General features: G+C 68.5%; 1 protein-coding gene across 1 annotated transcript; it reads right to left on the reverse strand.

Moving 5' to 3' along the window:
• Positions 1–1,364: 1,364 nt before the first annotated feature.
• On the reverse strand, positions 1,365–11,559 carry EMID1 (EMI domain containing 1). The gene is made up of 15 exons (XM_075719187.1): positions 11,405–11,559; positions 8,978–9,091; positions 8,742–8,845; positions 6,591–6,677; positions 6,428–6,489; positions 6,179–6,305; positions 5,545–5,652; positions 5,201–5,338; positions 4,827–4,913; positions 4,670–4,722; positions 4,519–4,572; positions 4,342–4,386; positions 4,217–4,261; positions 3,433–3,517; positions 1,365–1,495 (listed from the first exon to the last, which is right to left on the reverse strand). The coding sequence occupies exons 1-15, from the start codon at positions 11,557–11,559 to the stop codon at positions 1,365–1,367; spliced, it is 1,395 nt and encodes a 464-aa protein (XP_075575302.1).
• Between the last annotated feature and the right edge of the window lie 2,775 nt (positions 11,560–14,334).

Genomic DNA, 14,334 nt, shown 5'->3' on the forward strand with positions numbered 1-14,334 from the left:
CGCGGCAGCGAGCGGCGCCGCTGGGCCGTGCGCGGGGTCGCTCCTGACGTCACACACCAGCAAGTGGCGCTACGCGCTGCACGCGCCGTCAGTGCCCGACGGCACGCGGTGTGCCATGGTGCAGTATCATTGGCTGACATCGTGCTCCTGCAAGTGACACCATGGGCTGCGCGTGACGCCACCAGGTGACACGTCACGTGCTAGCAAGTGACACTGCAGGCCAAGCCGGCTGTTGTGTGGCATCCCACACTTGTGGCTGGCATTACATGCTGCTCACGCAATGTCATGATGGGAGCATGACAGTGACATCATGTGTGATGTCACCCCACCCACTCTGCTGGTGGTGGTGGTGTCCCATGAGGCGAGGGGTCCCCAGCAGCTGCCACCCCATGTGTGACCCCCAGCGCCCTGTGCCACCCTGCCTGGCCTGCCTGCTGCTGCCTGCCCGCTGGCACCCACCCTCCTGTGCCCCACTGGGTGCTGGGGGGCTGCAGCGTGTTCTGCAACACCTGCGTGGCATGGGTGGGTGTCCTGTGGGCAGCGTGGAGTGGGAGGGTGTCCCATGGGTGTCATTGCACAGGTGGGTGTCCCATGGGTGGCGTAGTGTCGGTGGGTATCTCATGGGTGGAATGGTGTGGGTGGGTGTCCCATGGGTGTTCTGGCACAGCCAGGTGTCCCCTGGGTCCCCCTGCAGGTCACCATAGCCCATCTCCCTGTGGCCCCAGCCCATCTCCCTGTGGCCTTGTCCCATCCCGCTGGCAGCGGCAGGGACACCCCGTGGGACCCCACTACTGTCCCCAGGCCACCCACTGGGGGGGGGGGCGGGGACCCACTCCAGCCACCCACATCCCCGCTGCAGCACCCAGCTGCACCTGTGGTTGCCCGCTTCACCCAAGGGGGTCCCCCGGGGCACTGAGGGACGCCGCAGGACACGGGTTCAGGAGGCATTTAATGACCTCAAGGGTCCCAAAGCAGCAGGATGAAGCACGTGGTGCAGTGGGGTCCCCGCCCAGGGGGGTCCCCACTACCAGGCCCCCCTGGAGCCCCTTCCCCAGTGCAGGGGTAGCTGCAGGGGCTCGGGCCAGGAAAGGAATTAAGCACCCCCACAGCTGCATACTGGGGTAGGGGCAAGGGTGCCCTGGCACCCCTTTGCCCCCCCAGGGGGGTTCAAGCAGCAGCGATGGGAGGCAAAGCGGGGGGAGGGGCCGGTGCCGTGCCACCGGCTAGCACCAAGTGCCCTGTGGGGCCGGGGGGATGCGGGGGGTGACCCCCATCCTGCCCCCCCCGGGGCAATGCTCCTGCCCATACGGGCACGGCGGCAGGCGCAGGGTTGGGGTGACAGTGGGTGACCCCCCCAGGCTCCGTCACTGCTTGCCAGGGGGCCACCGGTGGGGGGCCACGATGCGGTAGGGGGGCTGGCTGCTGCCACGCTTGCCGCGGGGGGGCCCAGGTGCCACCGTGCCGGGGGGGCCGCTGCCCGAACCAGGCTCTGGTTCTGTGGGGAGGAAAGGAGAGAGGCGTTAGGCAGTGGGAGGCAGTGGGGTGCCAGACACGCCATTCCTCCCCCCAAAAGTCACCCCGGCATTGGGTGCTGTGGGTGGGAGTCCCTTGCCCCACAGAAATGGGGTTCATCGCTCCCCGGCCACACAGCAGCGTTGAGCCCCACGGCTCCAGCTGTCCTCAGGGACCTGCATGCTGGGAGAGGCACACTGGGACCGGGCAGGGGGGACACGAGGACCCCCCAGCTGGCACCCCTGGCTGGCACCCCTGACTGGCACCCCAAGAGCCAAGGTCCCCCCTGCAGGAAAGCACAGCTAGAAAGTGGAGGCGGGGGCGGGGGGAGAGTGGGGGGCACCCGCCACCCCCCGCTGGGCATCCTGGCACGGCAGGGGCTGGGCACTGGGGTCTCCCTTGGGCCAAGGGTGTCCAGGGGCTCCCTCCATCCAAGAGGAGATCCAGGGGCTCCCCGGGTTGAAGGGATCCTCCAGGGCCTCCCTTCATCCTTGGGGAGCTCCAGGGGCTCCCTTGATCCAAGAGAGTATCCATGGGTCTCCCTTGGTTTGAGAAGGGCTCCATGGTCTCCCCTGAACCTTGGGGAGCTACAGGGTTCCTCTTGGCCCAAGAGGGTCTCCACAGTTGTCTTTCTCAATCCAAGAGGGTCTCCATGGTCTCCCTCGGTTTGAGAGGGGCTCCAGGGTTTCCCTTGGTCCAAGGAGCTCCAAGGTTTCCCTTGGCCCTGGGGGGCTCCAGGGGCTCCCTTGAACCTTGGGGAGCTTCAGGGTTTCCTTTGGCCCAAGACAGTCTCCATGGTTGCTTCTCTCAATCCAAGGTGGCCTCCATGGTCTCCCTTGGCCCTGGGGGGGCTCCAGGGACCTGCTCCCAGGGGCTCCAGCCCCCCGTGCTCCATGCCCGCTCCCAGGGGGGCCGCGGCGTGCCCAGCTCATGCGGGGAGGGGAGGAGGGAAGGCGGTGCGGTTACCTGGCCAGATGATGGCTTCCAGCAAGGTGACCCTTCTAGCCAGGACCTCCAGCCGGGCCTGCTGCCGCAGGAGGGTTTGGAAGCTACTGGCCTGGGGGAGAGTGAGAGAGCAGAGCAGAGCGCGCGTTCGCCCCGCGATGGGCACAGCATGGGTGGCACGGCATGGCATGGCATGGGTGGCATAGCACTGCATGGGTGGCATAGCATGGGTGCAGCCCCAGCAGGCAGGGGGTGCTGGTGCAATGGGTGGGGGGTGCCAGGTCTCCCAGGAGGGTGCTCCTCCTGGTCTCAGAGGGGTGCCGGGGGCTCCCGTGGCCCCCATCCTTGTGGGTCCAGGGGGGGCCGGGGGTCCCTCGTGCTGACCCTGCGGCAGCCGCAGCTGCCTTGATGTACCCAGCAGTGCCCCAATGGGGACATGGCTGTCCCCTGCCCGGGCAAGTCCCAGTGGCGTGCTCCTTCTGCCACCCCCCAGCACATCGAGCCCCCGGACATGTGGGGGACATGTCCCCAACCTGCCTGGGCGGCCACTGGCTTGTCCCCAAGACAGAGACTGTCACAGGTGTCCCTGCCCGTGGTGGGCACCCTGGGCAGTGCCCAGGGCGCGTTCCTGGGGTGCCCAGCTGTGGGTGCGGGCAGGGCATGCCCTGGTGGCCCCCACCCTATGAGCGGTCCCCAGTGCTGGCCATGATGCCACAGTGTGGGTGATGGCATCATGCGCAGCTGATGACATCACACCGCAGCCAAAGGGAGCTGACACCTCACCCCGGTGCCCTGCCCTCAGTGGGGGAGGGGAGGGGAGGGGGTGCCGAAGGACCCCTCCCCACAGCTCCAAGACATCAGCAAGCCAAGGGCCACAGTGATGTCATGGGGGCCTGGTGACCTGCCAGCGGGGTTGGGGGCCACCCCAGGGGTCCCCGTCCCCTCCCGTGGCCCGGGCTGGCCCCCCCTACTCACCATAGAGCCCAATCATTGTTTCCAAGATTAAAACCCTCTCCGCTAAAATCTTCAGCGCCTCACGGAGCTGGTGCAAACCCTCCCCCTGGGGAGAAGAGAGGGACGGGGGTGAGGGGGGGGGCAGACCCCTGCATGGCCCCATACCACCTCCCCTGGAGGGGGGCACAGAGGGGACACAGGTACCCTCCACCTCCCAGCACCCCCCGACTCACTGCGACACCAGGGGAAGGAGTGGGGGCACCCCCCGGGGGGGGGCACTGGCCCCCAGCCCTACCCCTGGGGGGTCTGAGCCCGCCCTGCAACCCCAGCACAGCTCTGTGCCCCCCTGTGCTGGGGGGTCCCTGGGGGGGCTGGCTCTGCGCCCCATCACCCCGCCCAGGTGCAGCCCCCATGGGAGGGGGCAGCATGCAGGGGTGGGGAGGGACAAGCACAGCCAGGACCCCGGTTCCATCACCAGGGTCCCAGGGATGGGACATGGGCACTGGGCACAGCTGGAGACCCCCATGCCACTGTTGGGGTCCTAGGGATGAGACACGGCACTGGGCAGCACTGGGGACCCCCACACTGTCATTGGGGTCCCAGGGACAAGATGTGGGGGGGCACTTGGCGCTGCAGGGGACCCCTGTGCCATCATTGGGGTCCCAGGGACAAGACGTGGGGGAGACCAGGGGAGGGGGCCAGGGGTCCCCCCTGCACCCATCACTGCCCCCACTGCACCCACAGGTGGCTGACCCCTGTCAGTAATGTGTCCCCGCTCCCGTCCCCGGTGCCACCTGCCACTCACCCAAGTGCCCTTCTCGCCCGGCTCGCCCCTGGGGCCCGGCTCGCCCTGAAACACAGAAAGGAGAGGGGCTGGCAAGGGGGGGCACAGGGGGCTGTGGCCCAGGGGGGCCCGACCCAGCAACGTACCTGTGCCCCGTCCTGGCCACGGCTGCCCGGGTGTCCCTGGGGACCCTGGCAGGGGGAGAGAGCCCGTCAGCACTTGGGGGACACGGCCAGACCCTCCACTGTGGAAGATGCTGGCAGCCCCCCCCCAGCTGAGACCTCCTCAACTCATGTCACGGTGCTGGGCTGGCGGGCACTCACCCTGTCTCCCTTCTCCCCAGGGGGGCCGGCAGCTCCGGGTGCCCCGGCTCTACCCTGCACAAGGACAAGGTGGGTGCCATCAGCCACAGGGAGGGGCCCGGCGGGGCTCAGCCCACCCCGTGCCCCCCACCCCGGGGCTCCCAGCACTTACGTCGGGTCCTGGGGGGCCGGGTGGCCCGATGGGACCCGGGGGGCCGGGGGGACCTGCAAGGAGAGGGGGCACAGATCAGCTTGGCCCTGGCAGGGTGCGCCACGCTGGCACACGCCCCAAAGTGCTGGCGGGGGTAGGGAAGCGGTGGGGGACTCACCCATCGGCCCCACAGGTCCGGGGGGTCCGGCGGGACCCACGATGCCCTCGGCGGCTTCGGTGAAGGTGTTGGAGAGGAGCGGGTCCCCTGTGGGAGCACATGGGCGGTGGGCAGGGGCCGGACCCCCCGGCGCTCCCAGCACGGCCCGGCCGGGCAGGACCCGGCCACGCCGCCCCCAGCCCGGGCGATGCTCCCACCCGCCCCTGCCCCCCCGGACCCCATAGCCCACTCCCCACGGCCGGGCTGCCCCTCCAGCCCCATCGCCGGAGCAGGGACGCCCTGCCGCGGTACAGCCCCCCCGCCCAGCCCCATCCTTGGGGTCAGCCCGGGGAGGGGACCTCCTCCCCCGCCCCCCCACCCCAGCCCCTCCTTACTGGGCTCGGCTCTGCGGGGTGTCGCTGGCCCCACGGGGGCAGGGGGGCCCGGAGGGCCGGGGGGCCCGGGTAACCCCTTCTCTCCAGGGAGCCCCCTGGCTCCGTCCTGGCCGGGCGGTCCTGGGGGGCCGGGGGGACCTGCAGGGAGGAAGAGGAGCGTGAAGACGGGGGGAGTGCTTCTTAAACTCCCGATGCCTGAAGCTGTGCAGCGCTAGAGCCCTTCTGAGCCCCCACACCCCTGCACAGACCCCCCGAGATCTGCCGCCAGGAGGGGGGGTGCTCAGCTGGAGCCAGGCACCGGGCTGGGACCCCCCCTCCCACGAGGGCTCCCCGTTCCCCCTTACCTGGCGGCCCCATCGGACCCTTCACCCCAGGAATGCCCGACGGTCCCCGCCGTCCCGCGTCTCCCTTCGGGCCGGAGGGGCCGGGGGGCCCCCACGGGCCGGGTCTCCCTGAAGCCAAACAGCACCCTCAGGGGAGACCCCCGGGGGACAGCCCCTCGGAAGGTGCCTCCCACCCATGCCCGGTCCCTGCCATCACACCCGGCAGGGCTCCACGCCGCAACCCTGCTGTGGGTGGGGAGAGCATCAGACTGGGGGGGCACCCCAAGGGCTGCAGCCCCATGCTGGAGCTCCCACCCTGCCCCAAACCAAAGCACTTGGGGGGGGTGGGGTGGGGGCAGGGAGCAAAGCCCTTCAAACCCTCCCCAGAGGTGGCCTGGTCCCCACACGTGGCTCAGTGTCACCGCCATCCCCTGGGGACAGCTGGGGTGGGACTGCAGCCTGTTCCCCCAAGCTGAGTGGCTCCAAGAGGGGGGTCCCCCAGGTGCACCCCCCAAATATTGATAACACCCAGGCGCTTTTACTGGGCAATGGCACAGCCGGTGCTGCCAGGTGGCACTGCCACCACCGCCTGTGCCACAGGATGTGGCTTACTTGTGGGGGGGTACGGGGCAGCTGCCTGCACTGCCTGCCTTACCATCATCCCCGGGGCTCCCATGGGCAGCTGGAGACCCCCAGAGCTGCCCAGTCCCTGGCCCCCTGCTAGGGGCGCTGCCTTTGGGTGCCAGGGAGGTGGGGGGTTCGGCCACTGACAGCCGGGCCACCTGGCAAAGAGACAGGAGGGTTGGGTGGTGCAGTGGGAGAGACCATAAGGTGACCCCCCCAGTCTCCTGTGCCCCTCAAGGGGTGGCTGGACCCGGGGCTGGTGGCACATTGGGGGGCTCACCTGTGCCTCGAGGGTGGCAAGCCGGGCTGTCAGCTCACCGACGCGGCTGCAGTTCAAGCACCCTGTGGGAGGAGAGCGGGGGACACGGGCGGTCGGGTGGGGGGCACCCAACCCTCTGTCACCCACGGTGATGCAGCATGTGCTGGCAAGTGGGGGCACCCACCTGAGAAAGCCATGGGGCGCAGAGGGGGCCGGCGTGGGGCAGTGTTGGGGTGCGTGGCATCCCGCAGGGTAAGGAAGGTGTGAGACTCTGCCGAGGGAAGGGGGGGGGTCAGGAAGGGGGCACTCCGCCAGTGCATTGCCTCTGTTGGGAGACCCCCAAGGGCCACGGGGCTGCGAAAGCCTGCTGCCCCTCACCCCAAAATAGGGGCAGGGGGGTGCAAGGGCTCCTGCTGCTTCTGCCCCATCCTCATTCCTGGTAAGCCTCAGAGCCCCAAACCCACCCATGTCCCCAGGCCAAATCCCCCTCGAACCCATGAGTGACCAGCCAGATCCCCCCAAACCCACCCATAGTCCTGAACTAGACCCCCCCCAAACCCACGCATGACCACCCATCAGATCCCTCCAACCACCCCATAACCCTCAGCCAGACCCCCCCCCCAAATCCACCCATGACCACCCATCAGATCCCTCCAACCCACCCCATAACCCTCAGCCAGAGCCCCCCAAACCCACCCATGACCATACACAAGAACCCCCAACCCACCCCCTAACCCTGAGCCAGACCTCCCCAAACCCTGCCACGGTCCTGAACTCCACCCTCCCAAACACCCCTATGGCCCCCAGCGAGACCCCCCAGTCCCAGGTTGGGGGTGGCTTTGGAGGGGGGGCACATTCCTGGGGACACTGCCCACACACACAACCCATCGCGGGGTCCCACCCCCCTCATCCCCACTGAGGGACCCTGGGGACAGTGGCTCAGGGCCACCCAGCATGGCAGGAAAGGGGTGTCTGGAGCAGAGCCGGTGGCATTGTGCTCCCCCCGCTCCCCCCACACTGCCACCCCACCCCGGCACAGCCACCGCCATGCTGCAGGGGACAGCCAGCGCCGCTCTAAGTGGGCCCAGATGTGGGGCACCCAGCCAAGCACGCACAGAGTGGGAGGAGGAGGAGGAGGAGGAAGAGCCCCACGCCTCCCTCCGTGCTGCTGCCACCCAGCTGGCTCCGGAGCCCCTCGTGCCAGCCACTGTTCTGCAGGCCCTTGGTGCCACCCCACTGTCCCCAGGGTGCCCCCACCCCTGGGTGCCACCCGCTGTCCCTATAGCCTCTGATTCCCCCATGCCCCGCAGGGCTGGGGCCAGGCTGGGGACCCACAGCCGGGGTCCCAGGGGAGAGGGAGGCAGGAGGATACCCGTGATGATGGGGACAAAGAGGTCTCCCCCCCGTAAGGAGGCAGGCTGGAAGCCAGCTGCGGAGGCAGCAGCACCCATCCCGCCACGCATGGCACAGCCTTACACCCATTCATCCACCCGCATGCAGGCAGCTGCCCACCCGCCATCCGGCCACACGCAGGAACAGCGGGCGGGCAGCCATCCTCTCGCGGGCACAGCCACACACCCACGCACACAGGAATGTCTGACCATCCGTCCATCCATCCACACCCTGTCCATCTATCGACATTTCCAGTTATCCACCCCCGGGCACAGCCAGCCAAGCATCCATCTGCCCACCCACCCCTGCATCTATCCATCCAGCCAAACATAGGGCCATCCACCCGTCTGTCCACCCACCCACCCACAGGAATCTCTCTCCATCTATCCACCCATCCACTCATCCCCCTACCCATCCATCCACACGCAGGGACATCCACCCACCCACCGACACATCCATCCAGCCATCTGCCTGCTTATGCATTCATCCATCCATGGACACAGCCATCCATCCATCTACCCACAGGAACATCCATCCACCCACCCACCCACGGGGACATCCATCCATTCCTCCATCCACTCAACCACGGGAACACCCATTCATCCATCCACCCATTCGCCCACACAGAAGAACACCCATCCATCCATCCATCCACAGAGGAACATCCATCCTTCCATCCATCCATTCATCCATCCACCCACCCACACAGAGGAACAGGCAGCCATCCCTCCCACCCACACATGGGTCCATCTCTCCATCCAGCCCTCCCCACCCCACCCTGCCCATCCCGGCCAGCGATGCCGACGGCTGGGGCCCACAGCCCAGGCGCAGCCCCCTAGGTGACACCACCGTGCCCCGGCCATGGAGAGGACCAGAAGCCGAGCGCCGGGGCAGGACAAGGCCCATTCCCATGGCCGGCCCCTTCCCAGGTGCCAGCTCCCACCTTCCTCGCAGTTGGCCCCGGTGTGCCCAGGGCAGCACCTCCACTCCAGAGCCGTGAGCGTCTTGTAGGTCACCCTGTAGATGGGCCGGACGATGGTGCGGTAGCTGCTGGCACAGAGCGGGGCAGTGCTTTCAGACCCATCCTGGGTCTGAAACCCCGGGGTGGTGGAGCACCCCAGGGTGCTGGGGCAGGACGCTGGGTGCCTGCTCCCAGGGGACCCCTGTGGCCCCCCTCACCTGCCCCCGCTGCAGGCCAGGGGCCAGCGGCAGCCCTGGAAGACCCGCTGGAGGAAGGTGCCGTTCTGGACGTGGCACGACACTGTCCGTGTCACTGTGTAGGAGCACCAGTTGCTGGAAGGGAAACCACCGGCACTGTCAAACCTGCCCAGGGGACACTGCAGGGCTGGTGGAGGTGGCAGTGCCACCCGGGGTGTTGTATCCCCCCCCATCCCAGGGGGTCCTTCCCCCCAGATTGCCGCAGGAGATGCCCAAACCCAGCTTTCGGGGTGCCCATGGAGGACCCTCCCAGGCGGGGGCTGCCCTGGCACGCTGGGGGGAGCTGGGGCCCCGCATTCCTGCTGCATTCCCGGCTGGCATGGCGCTGGCGCCGGCTGGCCTGGAGCGGGGCCCAGAGCCCCCCCCTGCGCCCCCGGCCCACCCCACACAAAGGCTCCTTTCTTCCGGCGCCTGCCTGCCCCACGCCAGCTCCTCGTGCCAGGCACTGCCCACCCTGCGTGGCCCGGGCATGTCCCCTCAGCCTCAGTTTCCCCCTGCAGAAGGAGGGGACACCAGTGCCACAATACCAAGTGTCCCTGTCTCCACCGCGGGCAGGACTCACTGTACCCTCGGCAGCTCCAAACTCCGAGGCTGTGCAATTTGGGTCAAAACCCAAGCTTTTTGGGACCACCACAGCGCTGCACAGCCCCTGCAAGCAGGGAGGTGGTGGCGGCGGGGATGAGTGGGCGCCGCGGGGGGACAATTGTCTGGGAGGTGCCGGGGGGGGGGGGGCACAGCAGGGTGGCACAGGGCTTTCCGGCCGGGCAGCGTCCCAGGCGGGCCCTGTGCCAGGGCCACGAAAGCGCCAAGCCCGCTGGGGTTGTCTCCACACTTCTGCTGCCGCCCCGCGATGCCAAGCAGGGTCCCGGGGGGCAGCGGCACCTCCGGCCCCCCTACCCAGGGTGCCAGCCCCCAGCATCCTCTCCCCCAGGCGGGCATCCAGCTCCTGGGTGATGCTCCCCATGCACATGGGGATGGCACGGCTGCTGCATTGGGATGCGGCCGCGCAGTCTCGAGGCGAGGATGCAGCAGCGGTGCCAGCCCCAGCTGCGCCTGGCGCCTGCGGGGATGGGGATGGGTCCCGGCCCGTTTCGCCTCCCGCCTGGCAGAGGGAGGATGTGGGGGAATGCCCTCCTGGGGAGCGGGGCAGGAGCTGGCGGGTATTGGCTTGCAAGTGCTTGCATGGCCCGGCCTGACCCGGCCCACCCGCTGCTGGGCCAGCACTTGTGCACCGAGCAGGCCCGGGCTCTGCTGCCGGGGCATGCATGTACCTGGGGCAAAGCCCATGTCGGGGTTGGCTCCGAATCCCACCCCCTTCCCAAAACCAGCCTGTTGGCTTCACGTCCTCCCGGCTCGGGCACGTGGGACCCCAGTGATGCATTAGCCCGATGAGAGGGATAGGGTGGGAGGGGGACTCGCAGATCCCCCGGTGCCAGCAGCAGGGTGGTGGGCGCTGGGTCATGGACTGGGGGGATCCGGGGGGGCACACGGCAGGGTGGTGCCAAGGCGCCAGGGGCTTCCTGGGCTTGGCCAGGAGGGGAAGGGGAAATGAGGCAGCTTCTGCCCGTCGCCTCACTGACCCGAGCGGAACCGGGAGGTCCCGGCAATCCGGTGTCGGAGACATGGCCAGAGCCAAAGATTTCCTGTAAACAACCCCCCCGCCACCCGCCTGCCGCTCCACCAGGATAGGACTGTGGGGACAGGGACCAGAGCCCCCCTCAACTGGGCAGCGGGCTGCCCCGGTCCCTGCCACCTCTCAGGGACGGGCAGGACCCTGGGGCCGGGGCCGCTCACCCTACACCAGCCCCGCAGTCCCAGCGTGCCCAGGCAGCCCCCGCAGCCCCAGCACGTCCCAGCACCTTGCTAGCCAGGGTAGCTCTGATAACCCCAGCAGCGAGGTTAGACCCAGTAAGTCCTGCTAGCCCCAGTAACCCCCAGCCCTAGTACATCCCGCTAGCCCCAGTAACCCCCAGCCCTAGTACATCCCGCTAGCCCCAGTAACCCCCAGCCCTAGTACATCCCGCTAGCCCCAGTATCCCCCAGCCCCAGCAGCCCCGCAGCCTTCCCAGCCCCGGTAGCCCCAACAGCACAGCCGAGGCAGCCCCTGCTCTGCCACCACCAGCAGCTGGCGCCCCCCGGTACCCGATGCCCCCCGTGCCCGGTACCCGATGCACCCCGGTACCCGCAGCCCCTGGTGCCCGGAGCCCCCCGGTGCCTGATGCCCCCCGTGCCCGGTGGCCGCATCCCCATCTCCCAGGTGCCACCCACGCTCCGTGCCCGGTGCCCCCCGTGCCCGGACCCCCCCGGTTCCCGCGCTCCACCTCCCGGGTGCTTCCCACCCCCGCGCCCAGAGACCCGCGGTGCCCCCGGTGCCCCCGGTGCCGGTACCTGCGGGCGGCGGGCTGCAGCACGGCCGGGCTCCAGGAGCCGGCGGCGGGCGGCAGCAGCAGGCAGCAGAGGCACAGGCAGAGGCACAGGCAGAGCCCCAGGGGTGCAGGCAGGCGCAGGCAGCGGCGGCAGGGCCCCCGGCCGCGGCCCGCCATGCCGCTGCGCTGGGCTCGGCGTGGGGCGGCGCTGCCCGGGCACCGGCACCGGCACCGGCACCGAGCGGGGCGGCGGGAGGGGGAGGGGAGGGGAGGAGGGGAGGAGGAGGGATGAAGGAGGAGGGATGAAGGAGGAGGGGAGGAGGGACCCCCCGCCCCCCCGCCTTCCGCCCCGCCGGCCCGGGGGTCCCGCTGGCAGCACGGCCGTGGAGGGGGGCAGAATTTGGGGAACACGCACACACTGGCCCGGGGGGGCAGGATCGGGGGGACCCGGTCCCAGATGTGGGGGCCGGTGGGGGGGGCCTCCGCTCAGGGAGGGGGCACGAAGCGGGGGGTCCCAGACGCGGGACCCTGGGCCCCGTGTGAGCGGGTGTGTCCCGGGTGTGAGCCCCCCCGCGTCCCTCTGCGTGGGTACACACGCGTGTGTGCGGCCCTGTGTGCGCATGGGTACACACGTGTGTGTGCACATCTGAGTGTGCACGGGTACACGTGTGTGCGCACCTGCGTGTGCATGGGTACACACATATGTGTGTTTCTGTGTGTGCATGGGTACACGTGTGTGTGCGTGTGGGTATGCGTGTGCACATCTGTGTGGGCATGGGTTCACACATATGTGTGTTTCTGTGTGTGCATGGGTACACAGGCGTGTGTGCTTCCCTGTGTGCATGGGTGCGCACATGTGTGTGCTTCTGTGTGGGCACGGGTGCACATGCGTGTGCGCATGAATGTGCGCATGGGTACACACACGTGTGTGCATGTGTGTGCACATCTGCGTGTCCTCGTGCCCACACCCACATGCCCACGTGCCCATCCATGTGCGATGCGATGCAGGTCCATGTGTGTCTCTGCACACACAGGTGTGTTTGTGTGTGTACGTGTGCGTACACGGCCCAGGTGCCTGTACATTGGCCTGTCTGTCTGTCTGTCTCTGGCCGTTGTTCCAGCTGCCTCTTCCATGTGTGCATGTGTGTGGTCCCTGTGCTGGGGCGTGCAAAGAGGCCACGTGTGTGCATGGGCGTGCGTGGGTGGTCCCTGCCGGGGGTGTCAGTGGGGGTGGGGGGACCCTACAGGCAGCATGCGTGTGCATGTCTGTCTGTCTGTGTCTGGGGACATGTCCCCACACAGGTGGCACCCTGGGACCCCCCACCCCTCTCCTCTGTGGCGTGTGGGTGTGGGCATCAGTCCTCTGATCAAGGCTGTCAGCACCCACCCCCCCACCCTGTAAGCACGGGGGAGCCAGGCGTCCGGGTGGCCGCCGTGGGCTCATCTGCTAACCCGCTGAGTCCCTTCCCACACAGGCAGTGGGGAACCCAGACGTCCGGGCCCCCCATCCGTGGGGTGGGGGCGTGTGAGGGGGGGCTATGCTCTGTCTCCCTGCCCCCCCAGCATGGAGAGAGCCCTGGAAGGCCTGGAGTCGGTCTCAGGGGGAAGAGCGGGGCAGGAGGACTCTGTGCTGGAGCGGATGAGGGAGTGCTCCCACAGGGCCCCCACCACCCGTGGGTGCTGCCTTCCTCTGGGCAGGGGCATAAATGGGGACCTGGCACAGTACAGGCAGAAGGGATGCAGCCCCAGAGCACCCACCCACACCTGGGGGGACCCATCGCCCTGACTCCCTGGGGAGAGCCCTGCTGGCACCCCCCAGCTGGCAGCCACCCCCTTGGTGGTTAGAGCAGGGGGGTGTCCCCAAACCCCTCCCCGGCCCCCCTGCAGTGCTGCTGGCTGCCTGGCCCCTGGGACGTCCTTGCTGCAGGGCCCAGGACGAGCTGTTTACCCTCGTGGGTGCTCGGAGGAGCTGAAGGTCACTTGCGTGCCTCCTCAGACTAAACAAGGTTGAGGTCAGGTGCCCGGGGTCTGGCGGGGGCCCTTGGGTGGGGGTGGGTGAGTATCACACTGGATGATGCATGTGTCCACCCAGGTCTGGGTGGTCCCCACCATGCATGGTGGGGACAGGGCTGGGGTGCTGTGAGGGCGGGACGGATCCTGCTTGGCTTTGGCAGGCTCCCTCCAGCAGCCCAGGGGCTGGGGCTCTGGGGGGCTGCAGGCACTGGGGTCCCCCATCTTGTCCCCCAAAGTGGGGCAGCCGTGCTCCCACTGCTCCCTGATGGCCGTCCCAGGTTGTTCCGAGCCCAGATCTCAGCATGCAGGGCCCAGCCTCAGGCTGCACAGGGCCTTGTCCCCACAGCTCCCCTGGGTGACCCTCAGCTGGCCCTGGGGTCCCCTCACCCATGCCCACCCCCTGCTGACATCTTGAATCCCTCCAAGGCTCCTCAGGTGTGTTTCAGCCTGGTGCCAGGTCCCTGTCCCATGTCCCTGTTCCGGTCCCAGCCCAGCTCCAGGTCCCTGCCCCAGGTCCATGTCCCCATATCACGGCCCAGCTCCAACTCCCCATGCCATGTCCCTGCCCTGGCTCCAGGTCCTTGTGCCATGTTCCAGCTCCAGGTCCTTGCCCTGGCTTCATGTCCCCATGCCATGGCCCAGCTCCAGGTCCCCATGGCATGTCCGCCTATGGTGTCCCAGCTCCAGGTCCCTGCCCTGGCTCCAGGTCCCCGTGCCATATCCCTGCCCCAAGTCCATGTCCCCATGCCATGGCCCTGCCCTGGCTCCATGTCCCCATGCCATGGTCCTGTCCCACCTCCATGTCCCTATGCCATGGCCCAGGCAGGGACTAGGGCTCAGAGCTGAGCTTAAATGAGGCTCCTGGGTGAGGGGAAGGCTGGGGGGTCCCAGGTGGGGCCGCTCAGGGCAATTACAGCCTATTAGTGCCCACAGGGCCCT

The sequence above is a fragment of the Pelecanus crispus genome, chromosome 11 (genome assembly GCF_030463565.1).
Source record: "Pelecanus crispus isolate bPelCri1 chromosome 11, bPelCri1.pri, whole genome shotgun sequence".
Lineage (NCBI taxonomy): Eukaryota > Metazoa > Chordata > Aves > Pelecaniformes > Pelecanidae > Pelecanus > Pelecanus crispus.